At 46.7% G+C, this 14606-nt stretch overlaps 5 protein-coding genes across 5 annotated transcripts; 4 read left to right on the forward strand and 1 right to left on the reverse strand.

The window, feature by feature from the left end:
• The first annotated feature begins 200 nt into the window (after nucleotides 1–200).
• DEU56DRAFT_818978 (uncharacterized protein) lies at nucleotides 201–4845 on the forward strand. Its single transcript, XM_041353991.1, has 9 exons — nucleotides 201–530; nucleotides 591–640; nucleotides 700–750; nucleotides 1165–1352; nucleotides 1424–1893; nucleotides 1949–3062; nucleotides 3113–3387; nucleotides 3449–4574; nucleotides 4622–4845. Exons 1-8 carry the CDS (start codon nucleotides 229–231, stop codon nucleotides 4428–4430), a joined length of 3432 nt encoding a protein of 1143 aa, XP_041205594.1. The 5' UTR covers nucleotides 201–228; the 3' UTR covers nucleotides 4431–4574; nucleotides 4622–4845.
• Nucleotides 4846–5750: 905 nt separating this feature from the next.
• On the forward strand, nucleotides 5751–7551 carry DEU56DRAFT_915441 (MFS general substrate transporter; the record flags this gene model as incomplete). Its single annotated transcript, XM_041357743.1, has 7 exons — nucleotides 5751–5921; nucleotides 5990–6055; nucleotides 6124–6284; nucleotides 6343–6477; nucleotides 6532–6688; nucleotides 6738–7245; nucleotides 7298–7551. 7 exons carry the CDS (start codon nucleotides 5751–5753, stop codon nucleotides 7549–7551), a joined length of 1452 nt encoding a protein of 483 aa, XP_041205595.1.
• A 324-nt stretch (nucleotides 7552–7875) lies between these two features.
• DEU56DRAFT_818990 (ubiquitin-domain-containing protein) lies at nucleotides 7876–8725 on the reverse strand. Its single transcript, XM_041353992.1, has 5 exons — nucleotides 8615–8725; nucleotides 8480–8563; nucleotides 8275–8428; nucleotides 8080–8214; nucleotides 7876–8026 (listed from the first exon to the last, which is right to left on the reverse strand). Exons 1-5 carry the CDS (start codon nucleotides 8632–8634, stop codon nucleotides 7940–7942), a joined length of 480 nt encoding a protein of 159 aa, XP_041205596.1. The 5' UTR covers nucleotides 8635–8725; the 3' UTR covers nucleotides 7876–7939.
• A 124-nt stretch (nucleotides 8726–8849) lies between these two features.
• DEU56DRAFT_818995 (P-loop containing nucleoside triphosphate hydrolase protein) lies at nucleotides 8850–10455 on the forward strand. Its single transcript, XM_041353993.1, has 7 exons — nucleotides 8850–9003; nucleotides 9062–9126; nucleotides 9175–9308; nucleotides 9356–9669; nucleotides 9721–9932; nucleotides 9984–10116; nucleotides 10172–10455. Exons 1-7 carry the CDS (start codon nucleotides 8891–8893, stop codon nucleotides 10260–10262), a joined length of 1062 nt encoding a protein of 353 aa, XP_041205597.1. The 5' UTR covers nucleotides 8850–8890; the 3' UTR covers nucleotides 10263–10455.
• Nucleotides 10456–11019: 564 nt separating this feature from the next.
• On the forward strand, nucleotides 11020–12635 carry DEU56DRAFT_903069 (uncharacterized protein; the record flags this gene model as incomplete). Its single annotated transcript, XM_041356623.1, has 9 exons — nucleotides 11020–11041; nucleotides 11076–11141; nucleotides 11523–11529; nucleotides 11582–11593; nucleotides 11654–11714; nucleotides 11770–11838; nucleotides 12076–12322; nucleotides 12387–12503; nucleotides 12613–12635. The coding sequence occupies 9 exons, from the start codon at nucleotides 11020–11022 to the stop codon at nucleotides 12633–12635; spliced, it is 624 nt and encodes a 207-aa protein (XP_041205598.1).
• Nucleotides 12636–14606: the final 1971 nt, after the last annotated feature.

Below are 14606 nucleotides of genomic sequence, written 5' to 3' on the forward strand. Positions count from 1 at the left end.
TAGTTCGCACCCAAACTTGGATGTACTGTTCTAAGTTGCCATGGAACATTTACATGAACCAGCCAATGTTCAATCAACGGTTCAGTGTCCTGGTCATCCAGAGCTCGACGCACCAGTTTTTAAAAAGTTTCTGCGAAGTTTGGAAGGAGTGACGATTCTTTTGCCACAACGTCGGAATGTCGGAGTTTCAAAGTCGTTCTGTCCTAAACCTTACCAACGGGGACACCGATGCCAACGATGTCGACCCGCTCAAGAACAAAATCAGTGTTGGCTGCAAATAATGGCAAGTCACAGTCGAGCAAGGATAATCAACCAAAATCTATCAGGACACGCGCGAGATCCCTGAAGAGCGAGGACCATATGAGCGAGATGGAAAAGGAGACAAAGATTGGTCGTGGGAAGGCGAAGACGCCTATCAAGGCAGCCCAGGACGCCCAGGACAGACAGCCGAAGGATAAATGTACTTTTTGTATCTGCCACCAACCAGACGATGGCACGCCCATGGTGTCTTGCTCTGTCTGTGACGAGTGGTGCGTATATGCGGTCAGATTTCATAACATGACTTTACTAACCGGTATGCGTACGCGTAGGTATCATTTTCGCTGTGTGAGGCTTGACGAAGTGGAGGCTTCTGAACTTCGTAAGTTTTTCCTTATAGCTACTCGCCACCGATTACTGATTGTAAATCGATCTTTGCAGAGATTTATGTATGTTCGACATGCGCTGAATTAACTGGTCGGCGTACAGTCAGTGAGTGTTACCGGTCTTTTTCTGGTCTGCCTCTGTGGGCTCGTATCCCTCTTCATGTACATTCATCATATGAGTCTTGTCCTGCAAGTACTTGGCTATCGTCTACCGTTAGTGGCATATCTGTTCCTGTTCGCCACACCCTGTTGCAGTCAATTGCGTGCCGCTGTGATGGTTGTACTCTTGCATCCGGCCTTACGTTATAGGCGCGCGACTATTCCTCTTGAGTCAATTTTTGTCTGAAGAGGTTTTGATGTGAGCGATTGCTTGAGCACGGTGGTCAACGGGCGCTAGATGGCGCAACCTGTGCCGTAGTGACATCCTGTTCGCACGCAGCGAAAAATTATGATGTGCTCTTTTCTTTTTTCCTTAGTGTGGCAATTCAATGCATGAACTGATAATTTTTCGTGTTTCCAGTGAAGTGGGAAGGACCTGATGTAGAGGAAGAACTCATCGACGTCGAGCATGACGAAACCAAAACTGTTAGGCTCCCGACGCCCCCACCGGCTATCCCCCCTTCTGAATCGGAGGACAACACAGACAGCGAGGACGAATACATTGCGGAGCCGGAGAAGTTCAAGAGGAAAGGGTCATCATCTGCCAAGGTGCGTTCCTGCTATACTCTTCCATATCGTTGTTTTCTGACGCCACATCATTTCTGTGCTTCGTTCGCCAGCGTCGTCGCAGAGTTTCCAGTTCCAGCGAGTCGGACACACATTCCAATGTCCGCGAAAGCGATGCCCGAGAATCTTCTCACAAGGTTGGCCCTTCTCTGGGATCATCGGCTAGGCAGGTTTCTCCCGCCCCAGGCTCTAGCCTCAAGCGGAAGGCGACGAGCGCCACCCAGCCTCCTGTTCCCAAACGCAGGAGATCCAGCGATGCTGCAGCTGAAGAGGATCCAGCAAGAAAGTACTGTCTTGGAAAACTCCACCAGCTGTTTTGTTCGATTTTTTTGAAGTACCCACATGCTGCTGCGACGGAGGATGGCAGTAAGGCCGAGCTCAAAGAGGGTGAATTAAGTGATGAAGATAAGACGCGCTTAGAAGAAGAGGCGAAGGTGTTTGCTTCTGAGGTTGAGCAATGCGTATTTGATATGTACTGCGAACCGGACAAGCACGGCAAGCTCAGCGTTGGGCCGAAATATAAGTAAGCCCGTACTCCGCCTTGGTCTTTTATTCGACGTGCTGATTGTAATTCACAGGGAGAGGTTCCGTATGCTTGACTTTAACCTTAGCAAACCAGATCGTGTGGTCATTCACAAGCGCATTAGCTCGTCCTCTATCACACCAAAGGAACTTGCCCTCATGAGCTCGACTGACTTAGCGAACGAAGAGACGAAACAGTCGATCAAAATACTGGAGAAAGAGTCTCTGGAACATTCAATCCTCCAGAAATCAACTGTTCCTCGTGCAAAAATTACTCATAAGGGCCTGCAGGACATTGAGGATGTGAATGGTGATGTTGCGATGCGCGAGCGCGAGCGTGAGAGGGAGCGTGAGAGGGAGGAGGAAGAGAGACGAGAGAGAGAGCGGCAGGCGCGCTTGAGGGCCGCCGAGGAGCAGCAGAAACAACGTGCAGCTGCAGCTGCTCGGGGATCAGTACCACCTGAGTCGCCAGTCGTACCTCATACGCCGAATTGGGGTGGACATCCGCCTGCGCCCATGCATCCAATGCATTCAGTCGACCAGTTTACGGCGGGCACTGACAGACCACATGTGCATCCTATGTTCGCGTCTGATTTCCATATGATGCTCCCGGAGCCTGAGCTCGATATCGCGGATCTCATCAATCTAGATGATGAGCCAGGCCCGCAAGATTCAGGGGCAGAGGGGCTGGAGCTTCCAGCCTTGGATAATCCCCTGCTTGCTCCAGAAAGCGCACCTTCCGCAACCGCAGAGCCCACATCTGTTGTATCCCCAGAGCCAGCACCTGCTGAGGTATCAGAGCCAGCACCTGTCACTGCCCCAGATCCCGCACATGTACCCTCCCAATCTCCTGGCCCCCCTGCCACTCCGTCGGCCACATCCACGCCCGCCCCCTCGCTTACGCCGATGCCGGAGACACCTGCTCGCACATCTTTCGACCTCAACACTTTATGGTCAGCTCCGTCAGCAGTACCTCCTGAACCTACATCAGATCCCGTGCTTTCACGAGAGCCCCACATGGAAGTGGAACTTGTCGCTGCAGAAGCTAACGATGAAGATTTCGATATGTTGCTAGAGAAGGAACACGATTCAGAGTCCTCGCAGACGGAGCAGCCTTCTCAAGATCCTGAAGCGGTTTTCAACGCTCTTCCTCTTGTTTGGAGTGGCAAGGTTGGTGTAATTGATTGGCTTAGTTCATAGCGATCACTAACTGGCACCAGATATCTATGCCTCTAGAATCCTCAACTCTTCAAGAAGCACCTGTGGTTGCGCGGCAAGTCGGAGGGCGGATTTTAGGTCACGATTCTGATTTGTGGAAGACCCTCTTCCCTTCCGATATTCTCCGCATCGATGGCCGAGTTCCGACAGAGAACTCTTCACATTTCCTCCTCCAGATGCGAATGAATTCGCAGAAGGAGCTCATTGCATGCGCATTTTCCACAGTAGAGGAGAATCCAATGCTTCAGACGTTCAGCGAGTTTCTTCTCAATAAAAAGTACGTTTTCATTCTCTGACGTGCGTTGTAAGTCAGATTTCTGACTAACAATTTTCTTCAGCCGCCATGGATTGGTGTTTCCTTGGGGCAATCGACCGAAGGACTACCACCCCGGCAAGGAATTATATATGGTCCCACTACTTGCAAGCCATCCTTTGCCTGACTTCATCGAGCTTATGGATAATTTATGCCTGCCCAAAACCCGCAAGTCGAATTGTGTTATCGGTATTTGGGTCTTAACGAGAGGGAAACTCGCCACACTGCCGCCACCACCGCCTGTGCCACAACATCTTGCTCAAGTCGTCCCGCCGCAGCCGCCTCACATATCCACCGCTGCCAATCATCTCGGCCAACCAGGCTCTTCCACAGCCCCTTCTGTATCACATGTGCCTGTGCCTGTGCCTCTACCTGTATCCGCGACCATCAATGCGCCTCCACTCACTGCCCTACAGCAAGCTTATCCTGATCTTGCTAACACGTCTCTCGCAGCAGAGGTAGCTTCCCTCACACCGGAACAGATCCAAATCGTGTTAAGAACTCTATCCGCGGATTATGGCATGAGTGTTGGCAGCTATCCCACTGTACCTACCGCACCAGCCGCCTCCATAGTATCCACACCACCTCAGCTATGGAACAACAACACCCCGCCCAGTTTTCCATCACAGCCATTCGCTTCGGGGAGCGTTCCTCCTGTGAGCCATCCACGGGCGGCCCCACCACCTCCATCACCTGTCCGCCCTAATCCCATGCCACCACCAACGGGTCCTGCGCGTGGATCTTTCAATAATGGGTCGTACAATCGTCAAGATCGGGATCGAGAGTTGCGTCGTGGTCCAGTTCCCCATCATGACGGACCAGATCGTGGAGGATGGTCAAATGGTACGCGTGGACGGGGTAGGGGCCGGGGACGAGGGAGAGGGGATGCACCACATCGCCCTCAGGATTCAGGATGGCAAAGGAGTCGGACTCGTAGCGGACCAGACTATGAAGGACATTCACCTCAACGAGGCCAATGGGATGGTCCGCCTCATCCTAGGTGGTGATGTTAGTTGGTGATTATCGCACTTTAAGTTATTACTTTCGATATGGATCGCCTCGAATAATATTCCTCGTTTTGTACGTATGTACTTGTCAAGCGGCTACTGGTTGTTGTAAACGGTGTTGCAGGAATGAAGTTCATTGCTGTGGCAGTACTAAATTTCATTGTCGTGCAGTTAAAGGAACAGTCTAAGAGACTCACGCGAAACACTTCTGAGTTGTCGTTGCAATGAGGCAGTCGGAAGATGAGGTGATGCGGCACCACCGTGGTCGTGGATTGGTACAAGACAACATATAAGCCCAATTTTCACTTCGTTGAAATGGATGCGCATGAGGAGAGTCAGCTTCAAAAGTTGGCAGTTCAACTGGCCAATTAAGGAGGCTCGGAGCAGCTTGTTCGATTACCGTGACCGTTGAGCGCAACTTGCCGCGGAGTCTTCCCGGATTGACTCAATGATTATGTAAAAAGTTCCATCCACCGAACCACGTACGCTTGTACATTTGTACATGTCTCCAGTGTCTGGATTCCATGTTTGGGCAACCGCTCGCTACGCCGCCAGCCTATCTGCATATCATTGGACGACTCCAGCCAGCGGAGAGACTGGATTCCAAAAATTCCTTGAGCACCATGTTCGTAATGGTATCTCAGGAGTCAGGCCTTCAGGAGTCAGTGAAGATTACAGGCAGCTTCTTGATTATCATAGACTTCTGATATACGCGTCCATCACACTAGAACCTTGGTCGTTCGTAATCTTTCATCTCAAGGCTCCTGTTATCGGCTGAGTCACGGTGGGCATCCGACGCTGACAGGGCCCCCTGCTACCCGAACATACTTACAACACTAAGCGTATGCATCGGACGAGTTCATTAGCAGGAACTAGGTTCTGATGAGGTCCTTGCACGACCTCATCGTTAGTTAGTTCCTGCCTGCTTGGTGCTTCCGTGTCGTTCTTCCTCGCTACTTCCATCATCGCCCCGCGTCGTCGAAGTTTGGGTCTGTGGCAGCGGCAGGGTAGCTTATAGAAGTAGGGTGTCGAGCGTTGTGCTGCTTTCAGTCACACGCCATACATCTGCTTTATGAAAAAAGGCAAGACTCGTCCCGTTACTTGTCAAACCGACCTGTGCTTGACGGCTTGAGACGACCCGGGCCGAGTCAGTCTGTTGCTTGACCGAAGGTCCTGATTTAACAGCCATCTGACCATGATCGATAATGCGGCAATGCGCTGGCAATAAATGCAGTACTTCGTTCACTTGTCTATATCAAGGTGGTTCGCAGTATCTCCATCTGTATCTACCTCCATCTCCCCTTGGGCTCGCACCAAACTATGAACGCTCCCGATCCTCCTTGTGTAGCGAGCGAGACCACGCCTCTGGTCCCTGCAGGGGTCGCGAAAAGGCCAAAAACGCCTCTTCCAAAATTCCAGATAGGCATACTTATGATGCTACATGTCACAGAACCGATCGCTTCGATGTCTATATTCCCGTACATCAATCAGGTATGACTTTACAATGGCATCCCATTTTTCTGTATTGTTCATATTTGACATTGTTTCGTCCTTATCAGCTTATTAGAGAGCTTGGAATCACTGGAGGTGATGATGCGGCTGTAGGATATTATGCTGGAATAATCGTAGGTGTCGAGATTACGACTCGCAAGAATCATCATTGATCGCCTCATACTAAAATACTCGATTACAGGAATCACTATTTTTTGTCATGCAGTCACTGACAGTGCTAAAGTGGAGTCGGTTGTCCGACCGCATTGGACGCAAACCAGTGCTATCTATTGGACTATTGGGAACTTGCATTTCCATGCTGTGTTTCGGCCTCTCAACGACCTTCTGGAGCCTTGTGGTTAGGTATGTCTTCAGATGAAGGAAGAAATGTCACGCTGATATGGTTGTTTGGTGTCTCTAGCCGCTGCATGTGTGGTGTGCTGAACGGCAACATCGGAGTCTTGAAAACCATGATGGCTGAATTGACAGATTCTACGAACATGGCTCAGGGATTTGCCTTGATTCAGATCTTCTGGAGGGTTGGAACCTTCGTTGGGTAAGTGGAAGCGTTAAACTATGGGGATGGCCAATGATGAAATCTGCATGCCAGTCCTTTGATGGGTGGAATACTTGCGCGTCCACAAGATAGCTGGCCCAGATTATTCGCTCACTCATTTTGGAGCAAATATCCATACTTTCTGCCTTGTGCAGTAGCTGCTTGTTTTGTCGTCATGGCTTATTTCATGCTGTTCTTTTACTTAGAAGAAGTAGGTCTTTAAAACCTGTCTCATCGCACACGTTACTAAAAATAGGCAGACATTATCGACCAAGCGTCGACCAAAGATGTCATCAACTACCCTCAGCGTTCCAAGTGGAGCCGACATCGATGATCGAGAAGTGCTTGCGCAAACATCCATGGCAGATATGCCCATGCGATCTCTGCTCACGCCTGCTATTGTCATTCCAATCGCAAATTACGCCATGCTCTCCTTTCTTGACATTTCCCTCAGGACTTTGATGCCGCTGTTCTTTTCGACACCTATGTATCTCGGTGGCCTTGGTCTTGCCCCTTCTTCTATTGGCCCATGGTTAGCGTTGTTTGGTATTGCGGACGGGGCCTTACAAGCTTTTTTCTTCGCTAAAATTGTCGATTGGCTTGGTCCAAAGCGACTCTTCTGCGTGGCAGTGTCGTGCTTCGCACCAGTCATGCTTGTGTTTCCGATCATGTCGTGGCTTGTACACGCAAGGGGGGTGGTCGATCATGCAATCACGTTTGCATTGCTCGGTCAACTAGTTCTGACAGTTATTTGGGGTTTGGCATTTGGTACGCATGACGATACCATCGACCTCATCACGAGTAACCAGCTTTATCGCAGGGACTATCTTCATGTTTATCACGGCTTCTGCTCCTGCAAAGAATGTCCTTGGTGCTATCAATGGTCTTGGCCAGACCTCTGCTTCAGTGGCTCGTGCCATAGGGCCAGCCTTAGCGACTTCGCTCTTTGCATTTTCAAAAGAACATAATCTTCTGGATGGAAACGCCGTGTTTGTCATCTTGATTATGCTGGCTGGCGTATTGAGGTGGCTGGCATCGCAGTTGCCAGATGAGATGCAAGATAGGGATGAGTAAAGGTCCGGGTCTCTCAAAATGTAATGTACGCATATCCGAAACTTCAATGGATACTCACAATATTATCAAAATATATATCGATTATCGCAAACATGAGACCCATCCCTGGGGTGGTGCGCAATGGGACTAAAAGCGTGAGCGAGGACATGACTGGGGAACATCTATATCTTTGCGGCGTGTTCAAGGGCAATAACGACCTTGGATGGAGGGGTAAACTCACAAACGTCAATATTTAAAGCACCAGATCCCTACCAGATTCTCGAAACTTAGAAGCAGAGTCAGCCAATGAAAGTTGATTATGGTTCAAGCATTCAATCCGTAGAATGATTTGTTGCACATGACATACTCATTACTCAGTGATAGCTACATAACACGATTGACGGCTACTCTACACGGTAGGAGGCTTTGCACCAGGCTGGAAGGTGTAGGTCATGTGGCACTTGCCGCAGTATTGACGGTCTTTGTGGAAAGCCATCTGAGACGGATTGTCAGCTTCATGCGACAGTGTAAAACCAAGTTAAAACTTACGAAGACACCAGCACCGCACTCAGCGTTGGGGCACTCGCGGCGAAGACGCTTGATCTTGCCATCCGAGTCCACCTTATAGTATTTCAAGATGGCCATCTTGACCTTCTTGCGCTTGTGCTTGATCTTTTTCGGAGTCTATTGTAGATTACGATGGTAAGGATAAAATGTTTTATAACAATATGTAATGATACACACGTTGTAGGTCTTCTTCTTGCGCTTCTTGGCACCACCACGGAGGCGGAGGACCAAGTGAAGGGTGGACTCCTTTTGAATGTTGTAGTCGCTAAGAGTACGGCCATCCTCGAGCTGCTTTCCCGCGAAGATCAGACGCTGCTGGTCAGGGGGAATGCTAAGACGGTGATGAGTATAGATAATACGCGTGTGCAATAAAAAACCTTACCCCTCCTTGTCCTGGATCTTGGCCTTGACATTGTCGATGGTATCCGAAGACTCGACTTCGAGAGTGATAGTTTTGCCCGTGAGGCTATTATCATGTCAGGTGAAGATACAGAAATTAGCTCAGAACGGCACGCACGTCTTTACGAAGATCTGCATTTTACCGGACGCTTCTGTCTGTCCAACGAACAAGCGATGGAGTCGTTGACGAAAGCAAGAGCCGCGGTCGTGGTCGTCGCAATTGTAAGATGGAACTGATTATTAATGTTTGAAAACCTTAATTAATCTGTTGATGGTCTGTGCGTGTGAATAACACCGACTGACTAATCAAATTACTAATATTCTGCTTTCGACGCGTCGCGTCGCGCTCGTGGGCTCAGAGCTACATCGAATTCATAATTGATTCTGGCGCGTCATGACTAGTGACATCCAAATGGATGTTGACACCGCACCCTCGATTGACAAGGGTAAAGGAAAGGCTAAAGTTATAGAGAGAAATTCACCACAGGAAGATGATAATTTGCCCTGGTTGCGTCTTCCATTTCCTCTACCTCGGCGTCTTTGCTCACGAATAATGACCGGACAGGGTAGAGAAGTATCGGCCGGTCACCCTGGATGATGTTGTTTCTCACAAAGACATTACAACGACGAGTTGAGTCCCTCCTGACTTGAGGAATGCATACGCTGAAATCCATTCAGTTGTCAAATTCATCGAGAAGAACCGCTTGCCTCACCTTCTCTTCTACGGCCCTCCTGGAACCGGGAAGACGTCCACAATTCTTGCGGTGGCAAGACGAATTTATGGAGTAGAATACAAGAAACAAATACTTGAGGTGATGTTTCTGCGACATTTTCCTAGAGTAATACCAACTTCCTTCAGCTCAATGCATCCGACGATAGAGGGATAGATGTAGTGCGCGAACAGATCAAGCAATTTGCGGAGACCCGAACATTATTTTCGAAAGGATTCAAGCTTATCGTCCTCGATGAAGCCGACATGATGACACAGCAAGCTCAAGCTGCATTACGTCGTGTCATTGAGCAGTACACCAAGAACGTACGGTTTTGCATCATCTGCAATTACGTGAACAAGATTGCCCCTGCAATTCAGAGTCGTTGCACGAGATTCCGTTTTTCGCCACTGCCGATTGCAGAGGTGGAGAAGCGCGTGAATTGTGTCGTGGAAGCTGAAAAGTATGTAGAGTCATTTCTGAAGTTACTGCGAAACACCCAACTTTGCAATAGGGTAAATCTGACTAGGGACGGCAAAAAGGCCCTTTTAAAACTCTCGAAAGGAGACATGCGGCGAGCCCTTAATGTCCTACAAGCATGTCATGCAGCGTATAGCTCCATCGGAGAGACTGAAATTTATAACTGCACTGGCAACCCTCACCCGTCAGATATCGAAACCATCGTAAACTCCATGCTTTCCGATGAATTCACCACTTCTTATCAAAGTAAGTTCATTCACATTATGTTGTTAGTGCCTCACAAAACCCTTGTGTCAGTGATCTCGGCCATGAAAACGGAACGTGGACTGGCACTACAAGACTTGATATCGGGTACATACGAATACGTGGAAACGATTGAATTCAAGCCGCAGGCCCGAGTATATTTACTTGACTTCCTAGCTACCACCGAGTATGTCTCATCTACGTTCAGTTTCGTGATCAGAAACTGATGTCTTTCTCATCAGGCATAGATTATCGACCGGCGCGAGTGAGAAGATGCAATTATCTGCTCTACTTGGAGCGTTCAAAAATGCTGTGGAGCTTTCTGCGAAGTGATACTTCAGATGATTGAAGTACCTGACGATAATCTTTCGCAAGGTTCCCAAGCTGCACCCCAATCTAATTTCTCGAGTTGTATTGTAGAATTTTGTAGTGTTTCGAATTCGAAGCTCCTGTGGTATCCTAGTAGATCCCAATATTACCGCTGATGGCGGTCACAATCTGTCGAGTTGCTTATTTACGAGCAGGCCTTTTAAACAGGAGACTACATCTGAGAAACACCCAACTTCTCAGTTAAGTTGGTTAAGCTGTCAAAGAAGTTTGATGGGTTACGGCCTGCATCCTGAAGCATCCGACTGGCTGGAGATGCACTTATGATGAGGTAAAGCTACAAAGTTCGCGGTATTGGGTCATTGTGCATCATCTTATCTTTGCTCAGATAGTAAAATCGGCGCTGATAACATCACATTGATAGCTAGACTCATACTACACTGTTAGATAAAATGATCTACCAAAAATCTGCATGTAATGTATGGTACCATTCCTTGTCTGAGAAACTGTTGAGGTACTACTAGAAGGTATCATAAAGTTCCAAGGACATCACGGAAGTATGTTGAGAATACATAAACAAGCTGACGAGATTCAGCCACACTGATCGGATTAAGTAATCATCTGAGTTCTATGTAGTATTAATAGCTCGACAGTGATATCTGAATTGACGGGACTTGTTGCACCACCCGTTCCTGACTGATCACACAAAAACTCAGAATCTAGAACTATTCTATTAAATCACTGCGCTATATCTATACAATCTATGTATATTGAATCTCAACAAAGTAACATTGTGATTTACTCTTCCACCATATTCAGGAATCAACTTGATTGCATGGGTGACATCCGAGTCAACAAGAGAAACAATCATTCCAACCCTAGATTGTGTGCCATCAGGACCAGTCTGTCTGAAACTGTCGCCTGACATGGTACATCATAACCACCACACTTTGTCTAACTCATATCAAACAGTATAACACTTAGATACACAGTAAATATCAATGCACTGTAGAATAAAAAGAAATAAGTGGCCGAGCTATTATATGCAGTTTGTTGTATGCACAATAAACAAGGTGAAGATGATCGGCCAGATTATTATTTGAGTTCAGTGAAAAAATGTGCTGACTCAGTTGTTTGCATGTATTTGTACAGCACAACATCTATATACATCTGAACAATTGTGGCTATGCAAATTTGCCTGTTGATCATTAACCACTACCTTCCAAATTTGTAAAACAAACCAAACAAATACAAACAAATATGTAGTTCAAAAGTAAGTCAACAAACCACCAGAGAGTGACACATGCTCATGTCTCATAAAACAGACCACCAAATTTGTAAGCATGCTGCAATAAGATCCCACTGAGAATATGCATTTGATCTTCTATTTATTATAGGTTGAGAAGTCTAAGCCCAGGCCAAAGCCAGTTAAGCCCCTTGAAGCCTAAGGCTAATGAGGTGAGTCATGTGTGTTGAATCCAAACAAGCGCTCGACCGACTATTTATTTACCAGGATGTTGTGGAAGTTGCTGAGACACTATACAATACAATGGAAATTGATGAGCCAAACCAGGAGGACATTGTGAGTATCATTATCATTTAATTTGCAGTCTAAGCTGATTGATGATTCACATTTGACATGTTTTTTCAAGCCACTTGCAGCTCTCAGCCTCAGGCAGTGTGGAAACAAAAGATGGTCCGACTTCCTCAGCGCATGAATCAAATACATTCAATGGATGGACCTAGGCAATGAGGCAATAACAAAACTCAGAATAGTCATTCGAACATTTATCCTACTTGACTGACAATTGTTCTGCAGCTCATCCAATTGCTATTTGCAAACCGACGTACAAATCTCCATGTTATGCAGGCTTGCCTCAATCAGACGACTCCACATGATCGCGATGAAGTCACAGAGATGTCCAAGGACAAGAAGTTTCTGGACATTCTCAAGGAAAATATTGACAGCTATGGGGATAAAGTTACAGAATGGCAAGCAACTAACCCTGATGATCAAGGTGTCTTAACCTACTGCCTCCAAGCACTCACAGAATACATCAAGTGCAGTAGGTTAAGACAGCTTGATCATCAGGGTTAGTTGCTTGCCATTCTGTAACTTCATCCCCATAGCTGTCAATATTTTCCTTGAGAATGTCCAGAAACTTCTTGTCCTTGGACATCTCTGTGACTTCATCGCGATCATGTGGAGTCGTCTGATTGAGGCAAGCCTGCATAACACGGAGATTTGTGCGTCGGTTTGCAAATAGCAATTGGATGAGCTGCAGAACAATTGTCATTCAAGTAGGATAAACGTTCGAACGACTATTCTGAGTTTTGTTATTGCCTCATTGCCTAGGTCCATCCATTGAATGTATTTGATTCATGCGCTGAGGAAGTCGGATCATCTTTTGTTTCCACACTGCCTAAGGCTGAGAGCTGCAAGTGGCTCGAAAAAACATGTCAAATGTGAGTCATCAATCAGCTTAGACTGCAAATTAAATGAGCAACACTCACAAATTCTAATAATCTCTCCAGTGATAAGCCTTTCTTGTCGGCAAACATAAAAAAAAAACCCTGGTAGCTGCCTCAATGCTTAAGGGGCATCAAAGAAGATGTACTCGTCTGAAGATCAGAGGCGAGCGGATCGGGTGAGGGGGCGCTAGTAGATAGAACAACTAACTTCAGTCTGGTATTGGGACTCTAAGTCCATTGTACTGTACCTAGTAGATAGAACAACTACTAGTACATGTTAGTGCCCAATCATAAATCTAAGTGGAATCAAGTACTCACACTTCAGTCTGGTATTGGGACTGAAGTGCTCGTGTGGTAAGTACAAAGTCTATAAGGTAAAATGGTCGCTATACATATATTAGCGTAGCAGGGGATTGGGGTGAGACATTGTATACTAGATGTCGAGTGTCACTCGACGTCACCTGTCAGTACCTGGTCGCGCTCGCACTATGTCTCTCATTCTGTCGTCTCCGCTTCCGTTCCCTCCGATATTCCCGATCCTAACAACCCACTTACCTTTTCCTCTGGGCATGGTTGGATGGAAACAGAGAGAGTATCACACTGATGAGTATCATGTTGAGGGCAGTATTGATGAGAAGATGTCACACTGTGACTGGGGCACATGGCACACCAGCATGCTTACTTAACCATGTTGTTTTCATTTCTGAAATTTGTTGAAGTTGGGTGAAATCATGATTCCGAACAGTGTCTTAATATCTGTAACTAAATTTTGGAAATTATAGCTGTTTGCATATAAGATAGGCATCACTCTTATCCAACACCCTTACATAATCGTAACCCTAACCCTAAAAACGGCCAAATCTTCGACTTGAAAATTTTCAAAAGTTGAGATTGAGAGACTGCAGAGAGATTAGTGACGATTTTGTGATTAGTACATGTAATAACACTATATACTGGTTCATTAGTCCTTTATCAGTGCCTCCTTAACTTTAAGAATCATATAGGGGGGTAGAGTGCGATGTCCCCTCCTCGCTCCTCCTCGGTCCTGCCCAGGCACATATCACGTGATGTATTATATAAGCAGCCAAATGTTGGTGTGCCGAAAACTTGAAAATCATTCCCTTGCATCCCATGGCCTTGTAAACCACTTTCTGACTTTATAGAAGAAAAGTTTTTGGAGGATGAAAATCTCCTCCAGTTTTGAATATTTTTTATTTCTGCTTCCTGGCAATTCAAGCTATACTACTATTAAATAGTTCCTAAGATCCATATACATCAGAAACAAATATATGTGCCCATAATTTGAGTAATGGTGAGGCTCTCAATGTGCTGATGTAAGCGGTGCTGGATAAGAGTGACGCCTATCTTATAATGAAATTTACCAAAAATAAACATAAAAGTTTGTGTCATGGAATGAGTGATGAGTCATGTATACCCTGACCCTGTACCCATTCATAATACATACCTTGATACCTACCATGCCACCATTTGATGATGATCCAATTTATGATGAGGATGCACCAATAGCAATACTGAACTGCAGTGAACACTGCAGGGGGCATAAGTGTGTTCAATGATGACAAGGGTCTATGATTCAGCATTGAATTCATTCCATTGGACTTGGATGTCCACCGACTCAGATGGCTTCAAGTTTCGAGGAATCAGGCAAGTCTAGAGCTGGATCAACTGGTATGTCAGAGACATCAGATGAAGGGGTTTTGTTTCCTAATGTTTTCAGTTTGGTATCGGTTGTGATAGGACGCATATATGCAGTATACTGCTCGAACAATTGTGGAGGGTGAAGAGGGATAGAGTCTGGAGGTGAGCTGCCTGCCGATTGCCCTACAACACTCGATTGTTGGCTGCCGGGACCCTGTG

The sequence above is a fragment of the Suillus clintonianus genome (genome assembly GCF_016758775.1).
Source record: "Suillus clintonianus strain FC179 chromosome Unknown DEU56scaffold_68, whole genome shotgun sequence".
Taxonomy (NCBI): domain Eukaryota; kingdom Fungi; phylum Basidiomycota; class Agaricomycetes; order Boletales; family Suillaceae; genus Suillus; species Suillus clintonianus.

Bases quoted from the DNA above. Each gene is read 5' to 3' on its own strand.
- DEU56DRAFT_818978 (XM_041353991.1), top strand. From the start codon at position 229: ATGCCAACGATGTCGACCCGCTCAAGAACAAAATCAGTGTTGGCTGCA. The intron at 751-1,164 runs GTGAGTGTTACC...TCGTGTTTCCAG, and splicing joins AACTGGTCGGCGTACAGTCA to TGAAGTGGGAAGGACCTGAT. The intron at 3,388-3,448 runs GTACGTTTTCAT...AATTTTCTTCAG, and splicing joins GAGTTTCTTCTCAATAAAAA to CCGCCATGGATTGGTGTTTC.
- DEU56DRAFT_818990 (XM_041353992.1), bottom strand. From the start codon at position 8,634: ATGCAGATCTTCGTAAAGAC. The intron at 8,564-8,614 runs GTGCGTGCCGTT...ACATGATAATAG, and splicing joins ATGCAGATCTTCGTAAAGAC to CCTCACGGGCAAAACTATCA. The intron at 8,429-8,479 runs GTAAGGTTTTTT...TCACCGTCTTAG, and splicing joins AAGATCCAGGACAAGGAGGG to CATTCCCCCTGACCAGCAGC.
- DEU56DRAFT_818995 (XM_041353993.1), top strand. From the start codon at position 8,891: ATGACTAGTGACATCCAAATGGATGTTGACACCGCACCCTCGATTGAC. The intron at 9,004-9,061 runs GTTGCGTCTTCC...ATGACCGGACAG, and splicing joins GAAGATGATAATTTGCCCTG to GGTAGAGAAGTATCGGCCGG. The intron at 9,127-9,174 runs GTTGAGTCCCTC...AAATCCATTCAG, and splicing joins CAAAGACATTACAACGACGA to TTGTCAAATTCATCGAGAAG.